We start from the raw sequence: 18847 nt of genomic DNA, 5'->3' as shown, positions 1-18847 counted from the left end.
ACTCTATTTTTTTCCAAACAGAAGACTTAAAATACTTCAAGTTTGCTGCCTGAGGGTGGGAAAGCAGCTTATGCTATAAAACAAGAACCTTCTCACATTGTTATGAGAGGTTCTAATTTAATATAACTGGGGTACAATTTTAAGCGGGTGGTTTGGTTTAAATATTAACTCTGGTGGTACATAAGGCTTTATTCAAAGGGTGAGTTCAGCTGCAAAGTGACAGTCACAGTTTACAAACCAAGTGTAAAGCAGCAGAGAACTGCCTTGTAATTAGGCGTTGTTATTGAGTAAGAAATTATACAGATTTATTAGAAGGTTGACTGGTATAATAATATGTTTTATATTTAGAATTAGACCCTTGAAAGTTGCTTTTAATCCTCAAAGTTTCATATGCTGTGGTTTCTTTAAAAAAAAATAAAACCTCACACAGAACACACTGACTGAAAAGGAAATTAATAAAATAAGAAGCATAGACTTTTTTATATGGTTCAAGTATGTAACTAAATCAGTCTCCATAATCTAGGCAGATCACGCTGATGCATGGAAATCCCTGAACTGCTGGGCAACAGGAACTGTACATTTGAAAAAGTGAAGTCCCCACCTTGTTTTGACTCCTCAAGGCAAGTCTGCAGCAAACTGCCACTTAATGCATAAGCAAAATACCACTTAGCAATCATTTCTTTTCAAAAGACCCAGCAACACATCCCAAACTGTTGTTTGAGGCTAGATTGCTATGCCTTTGCTGATCATAGTAAAATCAGTTCAAATTTTGAGGCTGATCTTTTATTTTGCTTTGTTTGTACCTAGTCTGTTGGTTTTTTAAGAATCAAATCACTACAATTCTGGGCAATTCCTTTTGGTTCCCCTTCGTTCTGCTTTATAAATGGAGTTTTGCTTTTGCCATCAAATAGCCATAATGCATACAACATATGAATTACTGTTTACCTGTCCTGATGAAAATCCTGCCTGTTCCAGCCTGAACTCTATATGCATTCACACATTTTGGATGTTCTGGATAATGGTATCTGTAGAACGCCCAGACATCCTCTAACACTAAAGCTGAACAGCAATCCAAAATAGACTAATGCTTCATTTCAGTACTGCTTTCCTACTTCCCTCTCCACAAATACTCTCTGGTCCTAAAAAGACACCTGTCAATTCTGTATGCTTAAGCTTCAGAAGTGAATCTACTGACATTTAAAAACAGATTTTAAAAAGAGAAATGTGTTCAGAAACTCAGCTGTGTGACATGCATAATATTCACCTAAATTCATCAGTAAAAACCACAGCATTGCTTGAGTAGATGATCCATTTCAATCCTCCCTGAGGAACATACAAATTTGTATCTCTGAAAGGATTTGTCTTGAAGAACTAGCCCCTTTCTGAGTGCTGGGAAGTGCCAGATATCCACATCTCCATTGAGACCCACTGACAAGCACTGAAAAGGGATACTCCAACTGCAAGCAAAAAGCAGCAGGTGGGAGATACTGCCTCATGTAGATCTGGGCAGGGAGGGCAGGAAGAGAGATGCCTTCCCAGCTGAAGCTGCCTCCTGGCGAACCTCATTCATCAGGCAAGAATGACTGATATTTAGCAGCTAATAAATATTTATTAGGTAAGAGCTAAGTAAATTTTAATATCTCATTTAAAATACTAGCTAATTTTCACCATGTAAGTAAGAATTTATAACCATATGCACAGTAACACATAGACTTCAACTTGGTTAATTCATATGTTGAAAGCCCTAAATAACATAGATTTTCAAAACTGATAAGATACAGGCAGTGTACTTCTTACATGAGCATAACAAAGCAATAACTGATTTGCTGTTGCTGAAGAAGGAGCTAGAAATTCCTTAGATTATGCTTAAGTATTGCCATGACAGCTCTATCAGTTCAGACGTTAAATACCACAATGAGTATTTGTGGTTTTTTCCACCCAAGCAGTCACCTCCAGCTTGCCAGTCTGTCCCATTTCTTCTCCTACTGAAGGTGGTCCTCTCTGGTTTTCTCCTCTATCAGTTCAGAAGTTAAATGCCACGATGAGTATTTGTGGTTTTTTCCACCCAAGCAGTCACCTCCAGCTTGCCAGTCTGTCCCATTTCTTCTCCTACTGAAGGTGGTCCTCTGTCTTCTTCAGAGCTATACAAGAACATCCCCACTTCCCTGGGTCTTCAGCCTCTGAAGTCCCACAAACAAATCCACCACTACCACCGCTCTCATCTCTCTCGTTACTGGCAACACTCTCATGCTTCCCTGTTGAAGGAAGGGTTTGGAGGAGGTGAGCAGCTCGGGGACTGATGAGAAGTCAGCTTTCACCTTCTGGCACATGTATGGGAATGACAATGCCATGTACCCACTCACTTCCCATCAGTGCTTCACTTGACCCTTGGATAGAGTGAGGAAATGACTGTTGTCACATCCTCCATATGGGAATGACAATGCCATGTACCCACTCACTTCCCATCAGTGCTTCACTTGGATAGAGTGAGGAAATGACTGCTGTCACATCCTCCCTGCAACAAAAACAAAAACAAACAAACAAAAAAACCCCCACAAAAACAAAAAGTAGAAGGAATCAAACGTTACACTACATGGATTTTCTTCAAGGTTTTCCCTACTTTTCAGGCAAAGCTGACTCCCTCCTATCTACTGTTGCAGCCACTTTCAAAACATGCCTAATCTTCTGCAATGACATTAATTAACAGTTGTGAGCAGTCACAGAATGGTTTTCAGCATGTAAAGTCACACCGTGGCTCTTATCTTTCCTTGTGTCTCTCCATCTGACTTTCTCAGTGTCCTCTGCACACACAAGAGATCAGCAGCAGTAACACAGCATTACACCATCTCCTCTACAAAACCTTCAGCAAAGTTCAACATTTTAGCTGAGGGAAGATCTCTCCACATTGGAAATACAGACACCCAAACCAGCTCTGTTAGCAGAGGTCTGCTGACATGTAAAAGTGAACAGAAGTTGACACCTTTTCTCATAGGAAGTGCTGAGACACCATCACTGGAGTTACAGGCTTCACCCCTAACTTATTCTAATTTTACTAGAAATCCAATGTATTTATTTATTGTGCATCAATCCAGCCATTAACATAGAATTTAAAAGTAATTTAAAATTAATGAAATATGGAGGAAAAATACTTGGATTTGACATGTGGTATTTCCAAGACTGCCTGGAATTGCAATCACAGTGAGAAGAGTATGACATAGTAACTACATATTTACTTGTTTGACCATGATGCTGCCAAGAGACACACTGTCCTTTTGGAAAATGTCATCCATTTCACAACTTTCCCAAAAATACACTTTATTGTGCTTTTGTGAACACCCTAGCATACAAACACAAGCATCAAAAATACAAGAAAACTAAGAGTCACATACTGCCAAGTCTCTTAATCACAGGCTTCTTCTCTCAGCATTAGAAACAATTTAATCCTGCTCTACTTGGCATATGAATGTATTATTTTAAATAAGTAGAAGGGCTGAAAGAAAGTCTCTCTTCATTTCCCAAACCCCAGGAGAAAATGGAGAAGTTATTTCCAGAGCGTGTGCTCAATGACCATCCAGTGAAGCCTATTCATTTTGGTCAAGTCATCATAGGTCCTGCACCACACCTAATGAACACACTGTCTTCTTCTGATGCATCTTACATTGCCTAAAGGAGAGGGTTAAAAATAATTATGGAAAAAGAAAAAAACAAAACAAAACAAAACCAGCCTTAAAAATCTTACTAAAACAACTCTAATTTCCTTGGTTTGTTCCTCCTCCATTGGAAGATGTCTCCTCATGCAGTAAGTCAGCCTTACAGTTTCAGATTCTGCTTATATTTTAAAGCAAAAAAAAAAAAAATCTCAAGAATTTGGACAGTAGGGACATGTGGGGTCTCTGCTGCACAAGCAGAGACACCCAAGCCATCCTCCTGCAAAGGTTAAATAGTTCCCCAAGAAAGTCTGGATGCATCACTCAGTCTTCTGCTGATGGGGAATTTGCTACTGGGGAGCCTTGTGCTCCAGATCTTCTGTGAGCAAAAATTATGAGGTACCAAACTTGTTTGTCAGATCTTCATGCTCCTCACTACTGAGCAGTTCCTCCATTTCAAAATCAATGTCTTCCAAGAGTCTCTGCAGAGCACAGGCTTCATTCAAGTTAGGTGTGACTGAGCAAAGATAAAAGGATAAACTAGGTGCTTTGAAACAGCTGAGCAGCTGAAACCCAGAAAACACCAAGTTCATGCTCTGCCAATAACTTCACTCTCATCCCTTCTCTTTGCCCTGACTGGAGTATCAGCACTGCTCAGTGCACACTATACATTCTGGAAACATTTCATGTAATTGACCACAAATGAAGTAACACAGATGTGCTTTTCTGTGAGCTGGAGGCTCTTTGGCCAGGGGAAGGTGGGTTTTCAGTCACACTGGCAGTGCAGAGGACCAGGGGGCTGCATGGAGGGAGCAAGGAAGGGACAAACTCTGCAGCTGGAGGCTGCCCAGCTTCCCTCCTGTTACAGCCAGCTATTAAAATATACTCAGTGAAACTCCTAGTGTACTTTTTCAGACCTGTGTGAGTCAAGTTTGACTCAAGATGATTTTCTCAGAATCCTTTACTCCTTCTTCTTGTCTCTCCCAACCCGAGAGGGGATGTGGCAGTTGGATCTAACAGCCAAAGCCATGCAGTGCAGTTGGATCTAACAGCTAGAGCTACGCAGTGTAGCTCAGCAATTAAAAGATTATTCTTGGCTTTACCCCCTGCAATTTTTAAGTCTCTTACTCCTGCTGTCTCTACAGATTCAGGCTTCCCAGTTCAACCTCCCTTCTTCTCATGCAGACCCTTCCTCAGGTGCCACAGAAAGGGTCCCTCTGCCTCAAAGGAAACCACAGCTTACAGCCCTCTGACTGCTCTCAGAATAAGCCTCTGGCAGGCCAAACACCAGTTCTTTCTGAAGGGGTGAATATTAAGAAGAGGCTTTGTACCAGATGATTATTCCCAAAACTTTACTGGAAATCCCACAACAAAGCCCAGGACCATCATATTCTAATAGTCTCACTTATCCTATTCTTTCACATAAACTTCTTCCCTACACAGACCTGCCCTTCATTACTGGCAATAAACTGCACCCAAACCTCAGCAAGGTATTTTTGTAGGATTTTTTTCTGTGGCTAGGACACCCACTTGAGTTTTTCTTTAAAATAAACCAAACTGGTATTATTCAAAGGGAGGTAAAAAAAGAGCTCAGAGAGGACTCTCATAGCCTGCTCCTCAAACAAGGCTTCTCCTGTACAGCACATCAAGGCTATTTCAAGAAGCACCTCCCATTTTTCACCCCTGAGTACATCAAAGTGTGTCAGCTTAAGAAGCCAAAGAAAGAAATGGCTACTTAAGGGCAAGTGCAAATACCTTGGAAGGGTGGGAGGGAGACAGGGTTGGGTTAACAGGTTGCTCACCACAGGGTATGGAGAGGTGTGCATCCACACAGCAGCTGCTGAGCCACAGATAATCCCAGAGCTCCCTGTGCCAGGCTCAGCATCTCCAGAGGGAGCAGAAGCACCCAGGGAGAAACCAGCTCCCTCCCTGCACTGCAGGCCTTGAGTATGGTCATTAGCTCACACACACGTTCACACTCTTGGGGTAGCAACACTCAACATTTTCCCCTCTGGTATCCATAGAGAGAGATTAGCACTCCTATATTTCATTAGCCAGGAGTGCTAAGTAATCCACCAACTTGTGGAAAGAGTAAAAACACTGAGGTTAATGCATTTGGTGAGGCTCTGTTGAATGGTTGGGGTATTTTGTTTCAGTATAGCATAAGGAAAGCAGCTGTCACCTTGATTATAGTGCCCTCGGTAATCTGACACTTCAGCTAGTCCCAACTTCAGACGGCTCCCCCTCCATGTGAGCAAACACAGTTACTGATCACTTAAACAGACAAATGGCCATTTGCACAAAATAAGTTTAGAAGTGAGGCTGTAGATCAGAGGGGGAGCAATTTGCACCCATCATTCCCATCCTTCCGCAGTCAGAAGGGAGGACATGAAATCTTCCAAGAAAATCCAAAGAACAGAGAGAAATGCCAAGCTGCAACATTTGGCTCCACACACTCACTTTCCAAAAAGCAAAGGGGATGAGGGATGCAGTGCTCAAATGATTCATGTCTGTTTAAACACTTGGTTTGCTGCTCCAGTGCTGTCGAACGGACACAGCTGATGAGTCGAAGATGGAATTAGCATCCCTGATACAGCAACTCTTTCCAGCCCAAACCAGTCACCTCCAGGCTTCTCCTTTAATTAAGGTCTGGCCAAGACATGTCAGCAGTCCAGCATCCCCTTCCTGCCAACAGCTCTGCCAATACTTTGGTCACTCACAACTAACTCCTCCCCTCTTTTCACTGCTGTGAGCTGAGTGAGCAGAAGGATTCCTGAGAGTGGGCAAAGACCCAGAGCCGGCCCAGATTTTCATCTACCTTTTCTTCTGCTCTTGGATCTTGTACTTGCAACATGAGACTGAAGAGCAGAGCCAATGCTAACAGTTACCTTTTGTGCCTGATAGCACAAAAGCAGCAGGAGGGAAAGAAAAAAATCAGTCTAATGAGGTTGGATGCACAAGAGATTGCAAAGAAAAAGAGCAAATAAGTAACTTAAGGTAAAAATTACAATTAAGTGCACTACAGTTACCATGTACTGTGCAGAACTGTTCAGAAATATCACCGGCACAAGTTAAAACACCCCACACTGAACAAAAAGCAACGTTTCTGGTAGGAAACTGTTAGTCTTACACCACCACTGTGGTGATAATAGCATGAGAAATTGTACAAGTGACAGGTCAGACAGAATTTAAAAGCCTTCAGTTTGTGTTGCTCTGTTAGTTTTTATCTTCTGATAGAAAGTCTAAACCAACACAGACAATAACACAGAGCACTGCCCATCCCTGCAGTACATTCTATTTTGCCACTGTTGAAAAATAAACTTGTTTTCTTCCCATTTTATTTTGAAGACAAAAGTCCATTAAGATATTTCTTACATCTGTTTAGATTTATTCAGAGGAAAGTCAAAGCACTTATGCTTTATGCTTTAACTGATAAATGTACATAGCTACATGGACAATGCCTTATAATTTTATTATTTCCCTTGAAAAGAAAGCAAACTTTTATTTATAAGCTGCTTTACATTTTAGAGGTTTTCACTAAAATAGATGTTCAGCATAATACAAAGCCTTTACTCACAGGTACAGAGCCAGCACTGAACTTCAATTAATCACAAAAAATAAAAATTAATCCAGCAAATAAAAAGAAGTCTTAAGGAAAGCGAACTGACAACTGCAAAACACAGGAGGACATGTCTCTGATAAACTGAATGTCTTTTCTGTTAAGCTGAGCACTATATTTACCACCTGGCCTGCAAGGGTTGCTTTTATTCAAAAGCTCTGCAGTAAAATATATGCACATGTAGAGGATGAAGACTTTATCATTGAAACCTTCTGCAAGAAATTAAGGGAATGAGAAAGACTCACACACTTCTGCAGCAAAATTAGGTCAGGACGCCTTTGAACGGCTCCATTTGAAGGCTGTGCCAGACTTCAGATCAAATACTTTTTAGTGCATTAGACCCAACGGCTTAAGAGATGAACTTCTATACTGCTGATAATTATTACTGGTATTATGCATTGCTGCTTCCCTCTCCACCTGTGGATAATTATAAATAGCCTAGATTTTCCAGTCCCTGACATATGCCACTTGGTTAATAGCACTTCCAAAACCTATCCTTTATAACCACAGGTCACACATTTCAAATATGACAACCACGTAACTCCACAGAGATTGCTAAATCATGACTTGCCCCACACAATGCTCTTATCTAAATGCTCCCTGAATATAGAGAGATGGCTAAATGGCATTAGCATCACAGTAATTAATGATGTGAAGCTGTAAAGTGCCAAGTTGGTGATTCAAATGCAAACCTGCCTCTGCCCTCCTGTGCCTGGGTACAGCCCTGGACTGTGCAACCAGGGAACATCACTGCCAATTGCTCCATCACCTCCTGATGGGGCTGGTGCTCTCCTCCATGCCAGCTCCTGTTCTTGATGGCCTTCAGGGCTATCTGCAAATAAAACACAGTCCCGTAGCCAAGCTGGGAGGGAAAAGGCCACGGAATGTCCCCATATATATAAAGCAGTTAATTATACACTTCTTCCCTGCTCAGCTTTACTGTTCACACTCTGAAGAACAGGCAGTAGAGCCCACCAGACCCATATCCAGTCATGTTTGTGTAAATTTTCATTAAAAAAATCAGTCTATAAATAATGTACAACAATGCCCAAACATCAAAATTATTTCATCGCATCATTCAGAATTTTAAGTCTTTGAAAATTCAGACTTTTGCTCAGTTTTTTTAAGCTCTTAAAGTTCACAGCTGAATTCACTCTAGCAAGCTTGATCCTTGGGAGGGTTGTTAAGATACACCAAAACATCCTACTCCAGTTTCCTACTGCTCTTTGTTTTGCTCTCCTGTTAGGTGACACTCCTAATTGTACAGCTGCTACAGCTAGCTGCCAGAGACTGCTCTAAGGAGGTTTTCCAATTAGATTAGCTGAATTGAATAATGAGAGAGAGAGAGATTAGCTTTTTCTGTGCATCTCTAGGAAGCCATAGAGAAATCCCCAAAAATACTCTTGCTAATCCTCCCTTAGGACCCCTCATCTCTGATCACAAATACAGAAATGCCATGTGAGCAACTTTACTATGTGGGAACTGTGCCAGCTCTGTCTGTACAGCAACACCTTCATGACAAGGGATCCTACCTACTTTTTTAAAGAATGACAGTGCCTGCCAGAAATTCTTCTCAGTCCTCATCAGGTTCCTCAAGTCAAATACATTTACCCATGTAAATCAGAGAAGGAAAGCCTCAGATGTTAAGTGAAACAACAAGAAATGGCAAAGAAGAATCACAGACTCCTACCTTATACATTATAGAACCACCACATTTCTTTCTCTAAAGTAAAAGGATTTTTTGTCATAACCTAAAGCTTCCAAATTCTTTCACTGCAGATAGAGAAGGTCAGAGGAAAAACGCAGAAATTAAACACTGACTGGCACATGAAGTCGGTAGCATCACAAAATATTCAGAAATTCAGAAGATTACTTTAACCCACAGACAACATTAATGGTTCTCAAAAAAAAGTATAAGAAATCTACATTACTATAATGTTTATGCCACCAGGCAGAAGACCAACCAATTCAAGGTGTCCACCAGAGGAGACCTACATCAAGATGCCAAGTCACCAGCTTTTGGTTAAATAGGAGAGATATGGTCAAACAACATTAGTGTAAGCACAAAACCCAAACCAGCCAAGAGCAGAATAAGCTTTTCAAGCTGTGAATTATTGTAAGAACAAAAACAAAAGAAAAGAAAGGTAATTTCCCTTTTCTACAGTTGTGAAACAGCCAAGAAGTGGCAGCAGTACGGTTAAGAGTACTCTCTCAAACCATTTTGAATCGGATGCTCTTGTTACCAGGAGCTCAGAAGTTCCCTCCATCAGGGTGAGCCAATGGCATGGGCACACAACTGCCTCTCCACCGCAGCAGAAAAGCTATTTATTACTGAGCCTGAGCCCCACCAAAGGCAGAGATCCCCCTTGCAGACACAGCCCTGCTCCTCAACAGGGCATGGCTGCCTGGGCTTAACAGCACTCATCTGCAACAGGCAGTATGACTGAGACATGAGCCAACTCAACATCAAGGCCCTGCCTCCCCCTACACCTGCAGACTTCAAGGAGCTAAGTCTGTTTTTACCAGGTGGCCAGGGAACTTACTGTCCTCACCCTCAAACCCTGCACAGTCAGACCATCAAGCAATACTGAGATGTCAAAACATTATCCAAAAAATAATCATGAGTCTTCATTATTTAAGGCTGTGAAATAAGGCATCTCTTTAGAGTCAGTAATCAGACTTGTTCCTTCTTCCAACACTTTCACAGCATTCCTCTCCTCTGCACACCAACGGATGCTCTGTGCTGCAGGAGGGACCACAGCTCCCCCAGAAGAGCAAAACCATCCCATGGTTTGCCAGAGGGCTTGGTCACTGCCAAACTCTCAGGAAATTTCTAGAAACATCTGTCATGCATCTTCCATACAGCAGACAGACGTGCCCACTGAAATATTTAGGTCAAAAGCCATAAAAAGGCAAATTCAGTTGCAACACAGACAATTTCTGCTGAGCCAGGAGTCCATTCAGGTCACAGCAGCTCTGGTGGCACCTCCCAGCCTGGTCAGGTCGGGGACAAACCTATGCTAGTCCCAGTTTTTCTCCTTAGACCCAAATTTTTCCAACTCATTCACATTTTGCAGTTATGACCATGCCTGTCTCCTTACCAGGGCTTTGAGGGCAGAGAAAAGGCTGTGCTGGAGAATCAAACCCAAATCACCAATGGGAGCTACTGAGGATCAAATCATACGTATGGGAGAAAATTTATGAAACTGTCGTATTACATTACAAGTGAAGAAACAAGGAAAAAAAAATGAAAATAATACCTTTTGTTTAAGGCTTTTATTCCTGGTAAGTAAAGTTTTCCTTTAAAAGGCTGCCCCTTCCACACTAATTCATGCCAAAAAAATTATTAACACAATTTTGAGAGAAATTTTGTTCTGTTTATTTAACTGGGAAGCATGTTCTCTGGGGCATTTCTTGTCCTGACACTTGAAAGACACACACACACAACACAGAATAAAAAAATTAAAATAGATGTAAAATAGAGCTCCATAGAGAATAAAGTTCTATATAAAACACATAAACACACGGAAGTTTCAAAGACCTTTCAAGCTAGAACTGCAACAGCTGGAGAGAGGTCAGTGCTGAATGCTCTGTGGAAGACAGTCTCTGTGAACACACAATTTCAAAAGTACCCCAAGAGGTTTCATTTAATGACATTTTAGATACCATATTAAAAAAAAATCAGCCTTTATGGAGGAGAAATATTCAAAGAGCACATGTCTGGAAAATCATGAACAGCATCACCACAGACAAGAATTCAGAATATACACATGATGCTTTAATAACTTTTCCTGTCTGTCTCCGGGACTAGCCATTTTTCTTGTTATACCATGGAGAAGGAGATTTGTGAGTTGCAGATGCTACATGTGCTTAAGCTACCAATTATTCTAAAGCATTAATCTTCTAACTTCAGACACTGCCTCAGCAGCTCCTGAGAACTTCACACCTTCTCTCAATGACATTTACACAAGCCCGTAACCAACACAACCAAATTCCACACGCGCTGTTCATGGATGCTCCTTCTCCTTGCTGATCAAACACTTTCCTTTGTGCTTGCACTGCCACCACTGGCAAGTACAAAGTGCCTCTGAGCTCCCAAGTGGGAGAAGATTCAGTCCACAGACAGGACAGGATCTAAAGGTTTTGCAGTCTGCCTTCCACAAAAATTGTCAAATCTTGCTTCTCAGCAGCATTATCTCATACACATCCTTGCTGTAGGAATTATACCTTATTATAATTATTTATAGGACTAAGACATATCTATTTTTATTTATGCAATGTCACAAATTTATATTCAACAGAAGCTCAATTTCTGGCCCTCCCAAATATGGTGTGTTTCCATTGCTCTGAACTACCTTCACCCTTCAGCTTTGCTTCCCTTGCAGGTTTCATTTTGAATTATAAGAGCACCACAAATGTCACACCTGAGTCACTATGTATTAGAACATGGAACCGCACTTGAAAAGGATTTGAATGGAAAGGCTTTGTGGATGCTTTCACCTGGCAATTAATTCAAGTGACATACTGATTCTGGAGTCTCTGCATCCAGAGTGAGCACGAATAAACAGCCTGGAAAAGGAAGAATCTGTGTCCTGGACATTGCTCATCTCCGCAGCCTGCAATGTACACCATGCAGTCAAACCCATTTCCAGGCTTCCCCTGCAGACCCCAGCCCAAAAAGCAACAGGACTCAGCTCTTAAAGCCAAGATATCAGGTGGGTGGGGTTTGGCTGTGCCCTTCAGGTACTGTGTCCAGCCAGCTACTCCTGCACATACTGAAGAATCAACACAGCTGGAATTAATACAGCCCAGCCCAGAGAAAGAGGAAAGCTTGCTTCTGCTTGTATAATTAATGGAAAGAAGAGATCCTGTAGAAGGTGGGAGAGGGAAGACCTGGTTAGATTATTCATTCATGGGGCAGGAAGTGTGATACATATTTTTGCTCTCTATTGAAACATCCTTAGTCTTGATGCTACAATGGTCATGCACCCAAGTGCTCCCTGGGAAGCACTTCATCTCCCAGGCTATATTACTTTAGCAGCACTCTTTCCTACAGCTCTGTGAGAATCAGTCCTCCCAGTCCACACAGACAGTCACACTTCTGAAATACACTTCAAATAACAGGAATGGGTCACCTCACACTGATCTCAAAGGTGACAAGTGACTTTCATTAGTGTGGAAGCACCTCTAGAGAAAATTATGCATTATTATGGTTAATCAAATGGGAACAAAACATGTCTGACAACATAATATTTAAATACACACAATATATTCTGGTTGTTAATCACAATGCTGGCTTCTGAACATTTTAATTCTATGCCTGTGTATACCACAGGCTATTTGACCTTCTCTAAGTCCCTTTGTCTCCTTACTATTAATAAAAGTACAATGTATTTATCTTCACCCTCACAACTCAAACACAGCCAAACAGGTTTTTATTTGAACTTCCCCAAATCAATTCACCTTGGGAACAAAACAATTTAGCTTAGAAGGGAGATTTCTGAAGAAGTTGTTTATATATAAACTAAAAATAGTGATTTAAGATGGAGCAGACCAGCTCAGGCTTTAGTTAAGCACAGCTTATATATACTACACTCTAATAGCCTATCTATGGACAAGGCCAATTTCTGCAGATTCATCACCACCCTATTAGTCATTATTTCACTTTAAATGAAACTCCTGCTTGAGACATCAACAAAAATAATTTGCTCAGCGCAAATGCACTTGTTGCAAATGACTGTTAAATGCTACATTTTCTCCCACTGCAATCAGTATTCCAGTACTTCTGAGGATTACACACACACAGTTTTTCTGCCTAAATATCTAGAATGCTTTTGAAAGCATCCCCCAGGACTGAGCTAATCAAGAAAACAACATACGTACAGAGAACTGTCATTATTAGAGGGTCAAACACCAGTGCAGTCTGTACTCCAGAGCTTGCAAATTACACTTCAATGTGAGCAGGAGAAATAATGTTCCCAAATCACGGAATAGTGTCATGTAACCTATGAATAAATTACTAGTCCTGAAAATATTACAGATAGCAATTTATTACCATCTTGTAAACTTGAACTGAAGATAACCAAACAAGCTGTTCACCGAACAGCCTCCAGTAATTCTCTCATGCTTCCTACAACACCGACTGCAAAGTGACTTGAATGTGGACCAAATCACTTGCTTATGACTTGTGCATCCTCTCTCAAACGCAGCAGCACAGAGGGCATCTTTATGACTCAGATTCAAGTAGAGTCTTATATGAGGCCTCAAATAAGCTTGCCAATCTCAAACACAACATTTATGTTAAAAATCATAGTCTGTCCAATCTATTCAGAAGACAAAAGAGCACTTCTCCATAACTAGACAAGAGCTCTTTGTTCAGCCATTGAGTCTTACTAAAGCCTGCAATTCTTTGCCATAAGCAAGATGTTTGAATTGCTCAATGGCAAAAGTCAATTTGGTGAGAAACTGTAATTAATAAATGCCATCCATATGCCTCTGCTTGACATTTTATAAAGACAACATGCTACAAAGAGCAGTGCAAATGGAGAACTCTGCAAACAACTGGCTCCTCATCAGGCTCTTCCCCAAGCTCAGGAAGCCCTGCCAAAATGCCACGTTCCCCACCCAGGATGGCAGGCAGCTCTCCACCATCCACCCCACCCTCCCAGAGGCATTAGATCATGGCTGCATGTTTGACATGGGACTTCTCACACCTTGCACCTCTACTAGTCAAGAAATTAGGTCTTTATCTTGTCATCCTGAGATTACACTTAATTTAGGCCTATGGAAACTTAGATCCACCAAATCTCCAAGCAAATTCCAGACTTGCTCCACACTCTCCAACGTCCACCATCTTTATTCCATTAGCTGCAGTAACTGTCTCAAACCCACCACAGAGGTTTTATCTGCCCACGAACCACAATCCCAGCACCCAACTTCAAACCCTACGATATTTGTCCTGACTTGTTCCTGAAGATGATGCTCTCATCTACTTCTTTGATAAGGATCTAGGAAAAAATGCAGAGAAAACATCTCTGCACTTCAGGCCTCAATACTAAGTCAGTTCCAATGCAGACCTCAGGGCAAAGATATTAAAAATAGGAACTTCAGTGTTTGATCTGAGGTCAAGATTCATCTGTTCTTTAATTTTTAAACTATAATCTAACCTGAGAGAGAAATCAATTTCCAGAAAGTGGCTCCTGAGAACATCCAGGGGGTGGCTGTAATACCCAAGACTGGTGGCAAACCCCAGAGCACCTCAGGATTTCCAGTGCACTCCTGACAATGCAGGCAGCTGTTGGATGGCAGAACCCAGAAGTTCAGTCAGAGCAAGGGAAGCAAACATGACAGATTCCAGGTGTTGCCAAACCACAAACAGCAACGGATGAACATTTATTAATTCTACAGTGAGAAGAAAATGTACATGTGAATTGGAAGTGGGTAGAATTAAATATAGACTGAAAATACTTCCTCCCTTCTTTGGAACTTTTTTGACAAAGCAAATTTAACACACATAAGAGAGACACACACAGCATGTAAATCTAAATACCAGCTATCTCTTCTGCCCTTCTTTTCCTCTAATTACAATCTCTGAAGTCTAACTGCCTTTTTCAAAAAAACATTCCTCCTCTCCAACACACTATCAATTTTCCAAATTCCAAAACCAAAGTAACCATTAGAAACAAATGTAGGGAATTTACAGCATCGTCGTTCTCAAATACTAAATACTTCTGAAAAATATACCAAATATCACCCTTGGATCATCTTTTAACGATTATATTTATGCTAACAATTCAGCAGTCAGACGCTTACAACAAGAAACCAAGAGACCACTCAGGTGATGACCCAATGCTCTGTTTCACTGAAAGTCCCAAATCCATCCCCACACGCATGTACTGTGAAGCAGTCTCCAGACTCCAAATGTGAAGCAGTCTCCAGACTCCAAAAGCTTCCTGGGGAGAGAGGGACTCAACCTTTTGTGAGGAGAGCAGCACCCTAAGACTGCAGTATGCAGCACAACCTACTAGCCAACAAAGTTTCTCAATGTATATTTGGGCATGCAGAGAGGATGCGACTGTCACACAAGCTCTGGAAAACCATTCATCCCACTGCTGCAAACTACAACGAAACAGAAAGGTTTATCAGCCTCTTCCGAATGGGAGCTGACAACTACAGCTGGATACTTGGCACTGCTCTCTGGTGCTATTAAAATCAGCAAAAGCTGGCTCCCAGCATCATCAAGGACTGGGCTCAGGGGCTCAACCTTTCAAAAGGTGCCTCTCACTCACAGAGGTTTCCTTTTCTTTCCAGCAGTTTCACGTCACTGTCTTTCCCTCTCTTATAAGCAAATCAAGAAACTTTCAAGGTAGCTAGAAAGCACATTTTCTGCCATTCAGCCAAGCCTGGGTGAATCCCCCATGTCCTTCCAGAGCCACACAGGTTACCAGAACCCACTGTAATGGGATGTCTCACTGCACACTGCGCTGACGGCAGCAAAGCACTCCGCAAGCCCCAGCTGCAATCCACCAGCTTTGGTGTGGGTAACACTTGCCACCATGTGCAGGTTGGCAGGAACAGGTTGGGTCCCTGTCTCCCTCTCCATCACAGCTCTGTCCTGAAGCAGCTGCTCCCCCGGGGGAGCTGGCATGGCACAGCAGAGCACAGCTGCGGTGCCACAGCCCACATCACGGCTCACAGAGCCCGCACCCGGCACTGCAAACACTCCCGTCCTCCTTCGGTGGCAGGTCTCACTTCCAGGGCATCCTTAACACAGTGCTAACATCTCCTTGGCCCACCCCAGTAAAAGTGTTGGTGGGTTATGCAGACCAAACACAGGGAACTCATTGCCTTAAGAAACAAAATCTGCTGCAGCTTCTCGCTCCTCTGCTCAAAAGACTCGTGGATAATTTACTTCATCAGAAACAAGATTTTTACCTTATGGTTTTGCCCAGATAATGATAATAAATAGTAAAATCTAAAACCATGAAGAAATTTAGAGCTAAATCCATTTGACAGTGGTCTGGAGAGCTGGGAAGGTTTTTTAAGCAACCATACAGAATTCTTCTTATGACAAGGACAGACTTCTGTCAGAGAAGAAGAATCAGAGAACACAGATTTGGCATCTGTCTTTTCCCAGAGACTGCTCTACAAAATCCTATCTTAAGGGACCATGAAGCTGCTGCCAGGCACAGTTAAAGGAAAAAGAAGGGAGGTGAAAGAAAAGGAAAAAGACCAACCTCCTTCTACTTTTTCAGCCCCTCCACAACTTTCTGGCAGCAGTAAGGGTGCTGCAGCGGAGCCAGGCAGGCTCCCCCACCTCGCTCTCCCCCTGCCCCTGAACCACACTGCACTGGATATGCCCTAACAATCCACCTCACACTGCCACAGCGTGTTCATCCTAAGGCAAAAACCCATCAAACTTAATACTCTGCTAATTACTGTGGCAGTTTAATAGCTACTCCACCATCAGAGAACTTCGTACTAACAGCATTTCTATAAAATTAAAGGATATTGTAGCTCATCAGCCAAGGGTGTTTCTGCAGCACAGTTATACTTAGCGGAAACAAAGGTCAGTGTTCTACCCAACCCTTTTTTTAATCAGTTTTTAAGAAAAGTGTTTTGCAATTGTACCCTTAGAAATCCCTAACGATGAGCCAGATTTTATGAAGGCTGTGACTTGGCTAATTTATACAACAGCTAGAGAACTTCAAAAGTTAACCCAAGCTAGTGACGTTATTTAGTTCAGTGAAGCGGCTCATTTTAATTGGATTAAATTGTCATGGGTTTTTTTTTAATTTCATATTGGAACCTCAATTTATCATTTCCTAATACATGCCCAAACACTGCATTAGTGTCATTTGCATACCCCTTCCCTCAAGACAATCTCAGATCCACAGATGGAAAAGACCAAAACCCTTTGGCCGGTCCCCGCCGGCTCCTGCCACGAAAGGGTGGGAGGCTCGCCGGAGAGAGGCTTTCCCAGAGGTACAAATCCCAGCAACAGAGCTAATTGCATTAAGCAGAGGGCCCGGTTAGCGAATACACTCGTGGCACGGAAAAAGTGTAAACAGCAGCATTATCCCGAGCACCTCGCGGCGAGCCCCTGGGCAAGGGCCGGCCGGGCGCGCAGCAGGCTCGGGCTCCGCGGAGCCGGGACCGGGGCTGGCCGGGAGGCGCGCAAGGCGCTGTTTGAGGGCTCTGGGAGGTCCTGAGCCGCGCAGCCAGGGGTAGTTGCAGCCTTTTTTCTCCTTTTAGCCACGGGCCGTGAGGAATGGATTTTGCCAGGGACGCTCCCACCTCACCGCCCGCGAAGCCGGGGGAAGCGGCGATGTCCTGGGGCGGCCGCTGGGACACGGGGCGGCGCGGCGGCTCCCGGCGCTGCTCCGGGACGGCGCACAAGCCCCCGCTCCCGGACCCAGCCCCGCGGCCCCTCGGGCGCCCCGCGGCCGCCGGACAGCCGCCCCTCCTCCGGAGAGGCAGGGAGAGAGGCACCGGGGGGGCTCCGGGGCCGGCTGGCGGCTGGGTCGTCGCGGCAAACTTCGGCCGAGGTTCGCTGGAGGGCGGCAGGGTGCTCCGCTGCGGCAGGGTGCTCCTCTCGGCTTCGTGGGGGTGTCTGGCGTTTTGTTGGTTTTGGGGCGTTTGGTCTGGGGTTTTTTGGGTTTTTTTTGGGGGGGGCGGGGGGGAATGTCTCTCTTTCTTCTCTTGGCGGGTGGGACGGAATGGTGCCTGCCGTTTGCAGCCCGCTCAGCTATCAACAGATGCCCCCCGAGCCAGCGCAGTGCCCCGCGGACGGCGATGCCACGGCGCAAGGCTCGGGCTGCGCGCCCCGCGCTCGGCTGGCAGAACCAAGGCGGCCGCCCTCGTCTCGTCCCGTCCCGTCCCCTCCCGCGGGGCTGCCGCCGCGCCCTCCCCGCTGCCCCGGCACTCACCGGCTGCCCGGAGGCGCAGGCCACGAAGCTGACGGTGAGCGCCAGCCACACGCCCCGCATTATTCCCGCGGAGCCGGCGCGGCGGCCGCCGGGGGCCGGGTACAAAGGAGAAACCGGGGGCCGGCGGCGCTCGGCAGCGCCCGAGGGGCGCGGGGCAGGGCCGGTGGCGCCCCGGATCCGGCCCGCCGCGCTGCTGCCGCTGGGCTCCGCGCTGCGCTCCGGCGCCCGGCGGGCCCGGTGCTCGCGGCGCTGGGGCGCGCGGCTGCAGGCTGCTCCGCCGCCCGCCCTCCGCCCCGAGTGCGCGGCGGCGGCGCCGCGGCTCCCAGTTAAACCCCGCAGAAATTCCTGCAGGATTACAACACAGATTGGCAGCTCCCCCAGCCAGTGGAAAGAAGCAGCGCGCCGCCACCGCCGGCTCTCGCCCCTCGCAAATTCAAGCAACTTTCCCCCCCTCCCGCCTCCTCCTCCTCCTTCGCCGCCTTCGTCTCCCCTCTCTCGTCCTCCCCCCCAGTGGAAAACATGAGCAGCGCCGCGGACCGACTGGAGTGAGAGAAGGCTGGCCCCGTGTAAAACCGGGGACGTGGAAAGGCTCCCCCTTCGCAAGAGAAATGCGGCCGCGCGTTGTTCGCGCTGTGCTGCCGCGCTCGCTCCGC

At 44.5% G+C, this 18847-nt stretch overlaps 1 protein-coding gene across 1 annotated transcript in view; it reads right to left on the bottom strand.

Moving 5' to 3' along the window:
• Positions 1-18392, bottom strand: part of SDC2 (syndecan 2) — a 60527-nt gene extending 42135 nt beyond the window's left edge. Inside the window, exon 1 of the mRNA XM_039706041.1 lies at positions 18195-18392. Coding sequence (XP_039561975.1) covers positions 18195-18254 — 60 coding nt within the window. The 5' untranslated portion in view covers positions 18255-18392. The remainder of the gene's footprint in view (positions 1-18194) is intronic.
• Between the last annotated feature and the right edge of the window lie 455 nt (positions 18393-18847).

Source organism: Passer montanus, unplaced genomic scaffold (assembly GCF_014805655.1).
Source record: "Passer montanus isolate IOZ18808 unplaced genomic scaffold, ASM1480565v1 scaffold19, whole genome shotgun sequence".
NCBI classification, from domain to species: Eukaryota; Metazoa; Chordata; class Aves; order Passeriformes; family Passeridae; genus Passer; species Passer montanus.
This window is presented reverse-complemented; position numbering and strand designations above follow the sequence as displayed.